This window comes from Chaetura pelagica, unplaced genomic scaffold, assembly GCF_000747805.2.
Source record: "Chaetura pelagica isolate M959 unplaced genomic scaffold, ChaPel_1.0 scaffold135, whole genome shotgun sequence".
Taxonomy (NCBI): Eukaryota; Metazoa; Chordata; class Aves; order Apodiformes; family Apodidae; genus Chaetura; species Chaetura pelagica.
The window spans coordinates 5,181,207-5,192,518 of record NW_009953649.1 but is presented as its reverse complement, the minus strand read 5'-3'; the positions used below and the strand labels follow the sequence as shown (position 1 = coordinate 5,192,518).

The 11,312-nt window shown below is 38.5% G+C and overlaps 1 protein-coding gene across 1 annotated transcript in view; it reads left to right on the top strand.

Annotated features, from left to right (window-relative positions):
* The window catches only part of AGPAT4 (1-acylglycerol-3-phosphate O-acyltransferase 4), a 56,320-nt gene that overhangs the window by 31,674 nt on the left and 13,334 nt on the right, over window positions 1–11,312 (top strand). The window contains exons 4-7 of the mRNA XM_009999993.1: window positions 1–56; window positions 2,265–2,418; window positions 7,838–7,940; window positions 10,093–10,156. Coding sequence (XP_009998295.1) covers window positions 1–56; window positions 2,265–2,418; window positions 7,838–7,940; window positions 10,093–10,156 — 377 coding nt within the window. The remainder of the gene's footprint in view (window positions 57–2,264; window positions 2,419–7,837; window positions 7,941–10,092; window positions 10,157–11,312) is intronic.

Below are 11,312 nucleotides of genomic sequence, written 5' to 3'. Positions count from 1 at the left end.
GGAAGACAGTCATGCAGAAGTTGCTGAATCTCCGGGACTACCCTGAAAATTTTTGGGTGAGTGACAACTGACAAGTGGAGTGTGAGGTCCTGTAGTGCTTGGGAGGAATGAAGAGCATAAACAGTATGTGGTAGTTGCCAGGTTGCTCCTGAGATCTTTGATTCATGAGCTTCCTGGCAGTGTCAGAAGAGTAGTCTCTAACAATTAAATTCTCCCTTGAATTGCCCATGTACTAGTCTGTCTTAACTGTTTTCTTCCTCTTTGGTATGGAACCCTATGAATATTATTGCAAAAACAACCCCCATTGTGATCCATTCAGTAAACTTTGTGGTCCTCTAAATACAGAAGCTGGAGAGGGGTAAGCAGGGTTTCATGACAGTGTAAGAGGTGCATGTGACATTGTTGTATTGAAACACATTAGCTGCATTCTTTACCTAAGCTACCCTCTCACTCATTAATGAATTCATACTCTTATTCTCTCCCTCCATTTCCCTCTGATTCTGTGAAGGTACTAGGTCAGACATTCCACAGTAGAAGTGGTCGATACTGGTAAGTAAGGACCTGGTCAGGGAAGTAGCTCCTGAAGCCATCAGTTGTCTCACAGGGAAAAGATTAGTGTCACCTTTAAGTAACAAGAAAATGCTACTTTTTGCATCACTATAATTTTTTAGTATTGAGCCTGCCTGGCACTTCCTAGTCTGGGAATGAAAAGCCTTTTAATTTTTCTCTTCTCAGTAATCAGAAAAATCCTAGTTCTCATGTGCTGGTGATTGCAAAAGAGGGATTCAGTTAAGGAAATGGTACCTTAAGCAGCTTCACAAGGGCCTACAGAAACTATTGCTTTAGAAGCAGTTTCCTAATGAAGATATATGTCCAGTATCTCTCATTCTTTGAAACAAAGCTTTTTTTTTTCCTTCTAATTGTCATTGATTTAAATAAGTGTTAAGCAATCAAAGCTAAGCTCTGTGCTTGGATAATGATTAAATGACTTCCAGGCAGATGGCTGTCTACCAAAAGGGACAATTTTTGATTTTGAGTTCCGATCTCTCTCACAGGGGTTTGTTTGTGCTCTGTGGCTCTTAAAAAATGTTGAATGCTTTCTCATACACCTAGGCAGTTCAGCACTAATTGGTGAGGCACCATCTTTTATATACTGCTGTAGAGAGATTACTAAGAAGGAGCTGTACCCGTAGGAGAACAGATATAGTTGATATACACTTGGGGTTACTGCAGTGTGGAGATTTAATTTGCCTTTGTGCAGTGACAAAGTCAAGACACCGCAGTAGCGAAAAGACAGAGCGTGCTAAGGGAGCTAAAAAAGGACTTTCTCATCAGTTTCTCTATGTTTCATCTCACTGTTTATGATTGTATATGTGATTCATGAGTGAAAGTGCTCTTAGATGAGCTGGAACTGAAGCTGGCTGCTAGGCTAGTTTTCTCCAGTCTCTCTGTTGGTTAAATCTTTGCTGTGGGTTATGAGTACTTAGCTTGTGCAATTGGCAGTTCTCTCTGATGCGCTAGTTTGCTTTCAGGCTTGACAAAAAGCAGATGAGCAAGCAGTAAGTCTCCAAAGTTGTCTGCTCTCCCCTGCCTGCCACTGGCAAAACTGTAATTGTTCATTTCTGAGCACTTACACTGTATAGTTCAGTTATCGTGTATCTACTGCCTTACATGTATTCCCAGCTCAGTTATTGGCATGAAAGTTACTGTCTGCAGTTGTCAGTGGTCCTCATGCCATAGTGAAAGCAAATGGGCTAGAGTGAGGGGAAGTAAGCTGGACACTGAAGCATTTCTTAGAAATGTGTTTGATTCAGACACATACCAAGTTTTAGATGCCATGACACTTAAACACCTCAGCATCAGTGAGAAAATTGCAACAAGAGATACATTCTGAGTCTTTTCTAACATTTTGTTGGAGATGGAGTGACTTGTTCAGAAAGATCAGGTCATTCTGATAGCAAGTAGCACACCAGATGTTAAAGCCTAAAGGGTAGAGTTCAAACCAAAGGTTGGTAAGTTGGATGGGTGGAGGTAATTGAGAGGGTCTTTTTTTGGTCTTTTTTTCTGTTTGTTGTCTGGTTTTGTTTGTTTTACTTCAGGGCAATTAAATTACCTAAATGAGTATGTGGTTACACCTGTCCCTGCTAGCAGTGTTCATTCATTGGGAATTTTGTTCTGTGTTGGTGGGAATTAGAGAGGCTTATGGTCAGACAGATGTAGAAGACCTGGGCTGCTTTCTAACTGTAGTTTTGTCTTGGTTTTAGTTCCTGATTCATTGCGAGGGCACAAGGTTCACAGAACAGAAACATCAGATTAGCATGAAGGTAGCTGAAGCCAAAGGCCTGCCCAAGCTCAAGTATCACCTACTGCCACGAACGAAAGGATTTGCTGTCACCGTGCAGTGTTTGAGAAATGTAGGTAAGGAAAGTCACAGGGAACAGTGCTAAATGGTAATTTTATCTAACTGCTGTCACTTTGCCATACCCTTCTTTTCCCTCCAGCATGTCTTATAGCAGAAAAGTCCTGGGATCCTTTCTGACCTCTTTTCCGCTAGCCTGTGAAAATTAAATGCTAGGTTTTACTAACAAGGTCCTGGGGCAACTTGCTTATTTTTTGTTTTGTTTTCTGTTACTGTCAGTCTGTATTGGGGGATCTCAAGTTGCATGTTTTGTACCTATTGCCAAAGGATAGCATTTCTTAGTATTTACTAAGCAGTCCTAGTCCAAGTGAAGCAAATACCTCAACAGAGAATCTGAGGCAGTGTGTCTTAAGTATTTTATTTTGGTAAATATCTGCCTCAAATAACTTCATTTCAAAACAAAAGAATATTCTGTTTTAAACTTCTGTGTAGATGTACTCTTTAGAAGAGTTTTTTCGTGGATCTGGGGGAGGGGAGTACACCTTTACTGAAGATACATGTGGGCAAAATTTATAAATCAATTATTTCTACATTATAGAACACGAGTAAATTTTTCTTTGTTAATGTTGCCTGAACTCCCCACCCCATGGTTATTTCTGGTTACTTGCACTTGCCAATTTTTAAGTTCCATCAGTAAGAATATGGCACACAGGTCTTTAAAGTGATTTTCTTTGACTAATACAATCCATCGAAGTCTGTTGCTGTGTACTTCATGGGCAAAGGAAAGACCACACTGAGTAGCCAGTATACTACTGTATCTTTGGGTTTTGGTAGATTTGTCTTCTGTTAGAATGCCAGTATCTAAGGAAGACAAAGTGAATGGTGGTTTAGAAGAAAATGTTCTAGCTTGACTGAAGCTAATGTCAAAACTTCTTTTGTCTTTAAAGACATGTTTTAATGTGGCATATCTGGGATAGCTGCTGTAAAAGGCTTTGCAGTCAGCTGTCTTGCTATCTGTCATATTTCTTCTATATATCGTCTTGGAACTCAGGCTCTGATATCACTGTTGTAGCTTATCAAGCATCCACAACTTCCCACCTCCAAAAAGGATAGCATAGCTTGGATCTTTTCTGATATGGCAAGCAGGGCTAACTTATATGCAGCATCCAGTAACTCCCTTAGGGGCACAGTTTAACCTTTCCATTAGAATAAGGGCAACTGCTTTGCTGAGGACAGGGGGACATAGACTTGAGACACTGAAGATGAGCTGAGTCAAAACTCTGTGACCTTCAATACCCTGAGCTGAGAATCAGGGATAGGTTGTTTTGATGGCGATTTTTTCTTTTTGCTACTCCATGTAGAGCAGGTAAAACATGGTGTGATTGTGGACAAGAGCTGATTTGTGGAAAAATCTTTCAAAAGAAAACCATTTAGAACCTAAGTGATGTTTATAAGAAGTTTTGGGTATTCATCTGATACACTACAGGAACACTTCTTCTTTTTTCCTTCCTGACAAGGTTGTGATTCAGCCTGTCTAAGGCTGTACATAGGATGGATGGATGCTGGTTTCTGTGGCTGTTAAGTTAATTCATCCACAATAGCAGTCAGCACGCCTTGGTCTTTTCTGAAACTTCGTATCAACTCTTAATGCTACCTGGTGCAGTAGTTCTGTGTCTCTCGAAAGCAGGCAGCTCCATCTGTTTTGAAAAAGGGAGTTTCAGAGGGAGTTTCTTTAATGTGTATACACAGGAAATTGTCTCCATATTAGTGGGTGCCGTATCTGTCATCATAAGCAGATATATTTGGATAAAATATCTTTTACACAAAATCACAAGAACCTTCCCACCTAACTAATTTCCTTCATAAGTGATAATGGGATTCTTTTCACCAACTTTCACAAATTAAGATCTCTGCACACAGTTTGATTCTTAAAGGACGGTTTTTAGTATTTTCTGACCTTGTTCTGATATATTTATTGGTGGCCATCTGTCCCATTTTGATAGTACAGACACAGTCCTCAGGAGCTTCGTTTCTAGAAGCTGTTTGCTGTCTTAATAAATTGCTGATAGGTTGCAGGGTTAGCTACCTGTACTGTACTGTTCATGGAAGCAAATGAAAATACAGGTATGTTTCTAAAACACTCTTCCATTACTTACAATAAAAATAAATGTAATAAATATTGCAAAAGATATATTTAACTATTAGTTATATTGCCTGGCTGTATATCAGGCAGTTGCTTTCAGCTATTCTTGTGTTCTTACTTGTTACTTTCAGCTGTTAAGACTTGTGTTTAAAACTGTTCTTCAGGATGAATTGTAGATAACTCTAAGTTGTCAACCTTTTCCTCTAGTTGTGCATGCTAGGAACTACTCTCCCAGAGGGGATGCATGAGAATAAATTCCAGTGATGTTCTCAAGGAGTTCAAGGTGACTAATGGGGATTTTGCAATGACTTTTTTTCCCACAAGTTGCACTCTCGTCCTGTTTTTTTGCTTTTTTGAAGGGTTTAGTGAGGCTCCTGGTCATCCTCCTGAGCATGCTACCAAGTTTGAGAGGACTGACTTTTGACCAGAGCAATGAAATGTTAAATTAAATTATTGTGTCCGGGTAGCTGTCATACCAGCAATACAGTGAATTTCACTGTATTTTCCCCTCCCTTTCTCAGTTTTCACTTCAGATCATTGTGTGCTAGTATGAAGCTGTATGCAGGCATACTCATTGCCTGTAGGTTGATTTGTTAGATGATAATTCTGGCATAGTCCACTGTGTCCACAAAATGATGCATGAAATTCAAGAGGATAGTCAAAATAAGAGAAATTCATTCTAGATATGTAATCCAGTAATTTCTTAGGTCAAAAATAAGAAACTAAATCTTAAATTCTTTAATAAATAGCTTTTCATCAATGTGCTGTAGAAGAAACCAAAATTTAAAGATACTAAAAAAAGCTGGGTAGAGATTAGAAAACAAACAAACAAAAACACCTAGCCTTTTTTTGTCAGAAAATAGCAATTCAGCTGGAAAAAAATTGTTTTCAGTTATGATCTGTTCTAAGCCTTTGAAAAGGCTTCGAAATATTGAATTGGTTTTGGCTTTTAATGGAAAATATGTCTTAATATAAATTCTTTGCTAAATTATTTTATTTTGCAGTCGAAGAAAACCTTCTCAAATGCTGCCTAAATTAGTCTGAGAACGAGACAGTCGCAATGTTTTCAAGATACTGTGGAGTTATTTTTTTGCTTGGTTTAGAATATGAAATTTCTGGACTCTTCATCTTGTAAGTGAGATAGTAATGAGATGACCAGTTTTAATTACTTAATTATAAAGTACACAATTAGTGGATGTGTCACACAGCATGCTAGTACTGCTTTGGCTGTGGAAGCTTTCTGGCAAATTTTAATTCCATACAGCCTTTTCCTGTGTGGCTTCTACTGTTGTTCTTATCCTGAACTTTCAAAATAGAAAAGCTTAAATCTTCAGTACTTTTATATCTGGGTGTAACAGAGGTCTTTTGAGTCCTGCATATGATATATAATTGCCTTGGATTTGGCATTGCTTCACACCAAATATGGTATTAAAAAGGACTGGACAGAATATCACACTACAGTCTAGTTACAAAGTGGAATGGAATATTTTTTGGCTGGAGTGATGGAAAGCTCTTGTGGATGGCCATCAACACATAAAGATGGTCCTGACAAGTCAGAAGAAGCTTTTTCAGAACATGAGAAGCATCTTCCAGTGTGTCTGAACAAGCACACGATTCACATCAAAACTCAAACATAGGCATCTTCTAAAAGACAAAAGAGCAAGTGCTGTATACATCATACCTTCCTTTATTACATCCCTGTTGTCATTAAAATAATCTCATGCTATTAAAGAATAAGTTAAGGAGCTTACCTTGTATAAACTAAATTGAGCTCTTGTCTTCCTTCAGTTACACTGGATTAGTAAATTAGAGTAGATTAGTCAAATCCTTCTACATTAAGAGCCTTAAAAATGGAGGTAGATAATTTATTCATAAGTATTTTCCTTCTTTTATTGTATAGGGAGAGTAGTGTGCTTGAAGTAGATTTTGGCTTATGTTTTGTAGTTTTGAGTTTGGGCTAAAAACCCAACTACAGTACGAAGAGAACAGAGTTGTTAATGAGGATAACAGTCTGTATGCAGAGACAGGACTTTTGCTTCTGTTTTCAGGATTTCCTTGCAGCTCTGAAGCCAAGCTGTTCTGTTCTGCACTACAAATTCTGTTTTGCAATAACAAAGGTTGTGGTGAGTTTACTAGGGGTTGAATGTCGTGACCAAGCTGTATTTCTCCTAGCTAGAGAGGCTTCGAAAACCAAAGCAAATCTGTTCTGCGTAATAAAGGGCTTTCTTAGGTGGGTTGAGAGCTCTCACAGGAAGGGTTCATCACAGTGTTCATTATTGCAAAACTGCAGAGCAGGAAACCTCCGATACAGCAAGTTATATGTGAAGTATGTGTTAGTTTCTTTTGTGAAACACAAAAAGAAACTATTGCTGACATTGATCTCCTGGAACTCATACCATGATGCACAGTCATTTTCAGTGGCAGGAAAGTTAATTGCTCACTGGTAGTTGGATGATATCAGGAAACTAGTGTCTCTAAGGCTATGTTAAAAGAAACTCTTTTGAAACACTTAATATATTTTTAAATGGTGTACACTTCTGTAGGAAGTGCTTGTTAATGCTGTCTTAGTTTAACTGTGAATGATCTTTGCAAACACTTGTACTGCACAAGTCCTGAACTGCTAAAACAGTGTTTGCTCAAGGCTGAAAGTTCGGTTGCAGTTTTGTTCTGTGGAACTTGAATATTCTGTTCCTCAGAGATGCATGTCTTCATAGCAGTGGCCGGACTCACACAAGACTTGGTCTGTTATTATATTTTTGCCTTGGCCCTGTAGCTAGTGCCTCAGTTATCAAATAGTGGACATGAAGGGGATGTTATTTTGAACCCAAGCTATTCAAAGTTGCATTAAGCCCTTTTGCTCTAGGGTGTCTCTCCCGCACACTTTACCCGTTCTTATTCAAACTCTATGTATTTCACATTGTGTATACAGAGTGTATCAGCCTGGTTGTTGACACAGGTGGGGGGGGGGAGTTTTGTCATTCACAGTTTTCATAGTTTTTCAGCTGTTTGATTCCTAGGATGTCTGGGATATGTGAACTATCAGAAACTGTAATGTGTTCCTAATGTTCCCATTCTGCACCTAATAGGGAAGGAGACAAGGTTGGAGGGCAAAACCTTCAGTTCTACTGGTGCAGTTCCTAAAAGGATCACTGGTTCTTTGACCTCTTAAAACCTGCATGTTGAATATTCCATTATCATCTTTACCTTAGTGACACCTCAAACTGTGGTGCTATTGCTGATGACTTCATATTTGAATATGCTCTTTGTCTGAGGAAGAATTACTTATTTCTTTTCTGTTACTACAGTAATCAAATAACCTGTTTCTCTTCTTGTAGTTTCTGCAGTCTATGATTCTACCCTCAATTTTAGAAATAATGAGAATCCAACGTTGCTGGGAGTTCTAAATGGAAAGAAGTATCATGCAGATTTATATGTAAGGCAAGTAATCTATATTTTCATTCCTTTTTGCTATACAGAAGTGTGTACTTGTAGTCACAATTGCACAAGTAAGGAAATATTTTCAAGTAAGTAACAGATAACAAATGTCTACCAACCTGGCTTCACAGAAGTGTAAATAAAAATTCATATGGGATGAGAAGGGTTTCTTGTAAAGTTTTGTGATTATAAATATATGAAGACCCTATAAAGCTCTACAGGATTATTAATTTTTTTTTTATTATTTTAGTTTTTTATTTATATTCATTTATTTGTGTATTTGTCAGCTCAGCAGCAACAGTGGGACCTCTTTTCACTCACTTGGCAAGAATACCAAACATCTACTAAGTGGCTTTACATCTGTCTCTGACAAATACAGGTGGAGGCTCAGGACTGTTTCAGTCTGTTGGTGTAGTGTCGATGTATTTGATTGCTGCTGCCCCTTTACCAAGAAGTGGAGAGAGTTGTTTAATGAAAAAACATTTACCTGGATTCTGTATCATTAATGTTTTTAGAAGTGATGAATATCCCAATGGCTGTAATCTTACTGAGAATGGGCAAATTCCAAGGCTCTTATGACCCTTATGACAAGGTGGGGTCCTACCAGCAACATGTATGCTGCAGACCCTCAGGGTTTGTGACGGTTTAGGGCTGGAGCATAGGAGCCTAGAAGCAATCCCACAAGTTAGTTAGGAGTTCATCACACCTCCATTATAGCTGTAATTGGCTGGTCCAATTGGTTTATCTTGGGTACCAACATGGTGTAGAGTAGGGCAACTTTTTCTTGTTATCTTCCCTTTTCTCCATGTTTTAAAAAATATTTTATTCAGAACTGTTTTTGCCCAAGGGTAAAAAAAAAACACATTCCCTTGATTCCTCATGGATTCAACATGTGTTTGCATTTCCACTTGGATCTCGTGGGTAGCTCAGCCTAGTGGCCTTTTGTTTGGTGTCATGGACTGGCTGGGTAGTGTTCAAGGAGGAGCAGCTGGCCCTACCTGTGTGGGCCATTCCTCCAGCAGTGTGGAGGGGTGCATCTTTCTGTGTCTCTCTTTACACCCCTCCAGCCTGCTGCAAGTCAATCTGGCAGAGCACAGAAATTACTTTTCATGACTTGGGCTAGCTATTTGCCCTCCTAGTCCTTTTGAGTTTTCTGAAAAGCTCTTACAGGCACGCTAAACTTCATGGAAAAATTTATTTTGGCAATGAATTGTGGATCATCACAGGTGTTCTTCAAAATCCTGGGTATTTGCTTATTGAACTACTGTAGGTGTAGCACTCGGTGGAAGTTTTTAAAATCTGGGTGGCCTTGATTGTCTCTGCTTAAATTGTTTTGACTTCTGATGTTGGTCATCTTATGACTTTTGTAAATAAAGAAACAAAACAGTAGTACCACACCTCTTCATCTACTAACTGCAGACAGGAGTGTCCTGACTGTGAAAAGTCCTCTCTCCTGTGCTGAAGCCAGGTAATTTGATGCTCCTCTGAATGGATATTTATTAAAATATATGCTATATTGAAAAATGTAAAATTATTAAATATTACTTTTAGCATACCTAAATTAAGATGACAAGGGGATTATTTATTTTTTTTCTGTCACAGGATTATTGACCAAAATTCATGTAATGTGAGGAAAACTTTGTTTTGTCAAGAGAGGGTTTTTCAGAGATAGGAGCCATTCTGCAGAAAATTATCCAATGAAGCTGCATGTAACAAAACTTACAGGAACTGTCAATACTACCCGAGTGCTTTACCCTAGGTATAAGGAGAATAGTTTGGTTTTTCTCTCTTATACCTAGCTGATTAAATATAGCCTGGAATTCCAAAGGTGGGGTAAGATATTAATTAATTCAAAACCTTTGTTTGGAAACAGAAAATTGCAAGCCTTTACCTAGAAAGTGGCTCTAGCGACCTCAAACATAATGCATTGCTATTTCAGAAATATATATTTCAGAATTTCAGATGCCTCTAAAAACTGAAGGTGGCTCTAGAAGCAAACTGTAGCTGATCTGGGAGCTGTTATCACAAATTAAGAAAAGGTGGAAAATGTAGTGAGTCTCTTGTCAGATGGATAATCTGTCTGTATAAAGGAAGTGATGTTCATAGGAACCAAATTATTTAATATTCATCAATTTCTCTTGTGTACCGTTGGCAGACGAATTCCACTAGAGGAAGTCCCAGAAGATGAGCAGGAATTTTTTAAACTGTATCAAGAAAAGGTTGGTTTTTTTTTTCTAGATAGCACTTGAGAGCCACTAGTGCTCAGTTATTTATACTGCCAACAGAGCTTTACAGTGAGCATGTGTAGTGGTCCTGGTTTGGGGGATTGGTTTGGTTGGTTGCTTTGTTTCTTTGTTTTTCAGGGTAAGTTCTCTGTTTCTCCAGACACAAACTGGTTTTGTGCTGTCAGTCATGACTGTTTTGTACTTGAAGAGCAGCAGCAAGAAAACTTAACCAAGCCTAGAAAGAGTAGTTTTAAAATGCTTCTTTAGATAGTTGCATAAGGATACAATAAACACATCTATATTCTAGTTGGTAAAAGGACTTCCTTCCCCTTAAAGGCACCTCCTAAATCAAGAAGTAATTTCTGGGCCAATTAAGGTATATTTTGCTTTAGTGTATCAGAATTTTTGTTCTTTGTGTTCCGCTGTCTTTTTTACCAGTTCTTTTTTTGCCAAAGATCCAACACTGATAGCATAGGCTGACAAATTGCTTTCACATTGTGTCCATAGAAGCAATGCATTTAAGATTCCTAATTACTTAGGATGGGGACAGAATAATGACTGTGTGTCCGTAGACGCCCTCTGATTAAATTTTTTTCTGAATACTTTCATATGCATCCCTCAGACTTTCAGAATCTCCTTCTTATAGGTTTTGTTTTTATGAACATAGGAGATAACAGTTAGGGGATGTGCTCTTTGAATAACACAGCGCTCTCATTTCAGTCAGTAGGAGTTATAGGTATGCAAGGAATGAGGGCCTGGCAGCTCAGTTTGCTTCAAGGAATTGATCTAAGTTATGTATTCAGACTGGAATACAGCAGTGCTTTGGATTTAGAAGTGATAGGATATAGCTACACTCTGGTTTCCTCTCACTGGGGCAGAAAAATTCTGCTGTGCCATTTCTTGTACCCCACCCAGAACACAGCGTTAGCATTTCTGTGTTGATTTTGTTCTAGTCTTTCTCAGCTTTAAACCATGACTATTTCTGGTTTAATTCATAGCTCCTCCAAGCAGCTTGCTCACAGGAATGTGCAAAGCAAATGTATATTGAGACCTCAGTTGTAGATCTACTAGCTTTGCCTCTCATTGCCCTTTTTGTAAATTGTGCCACCAACACCTAATTCAGACATGACCCCTAACACCATTCAGCAGG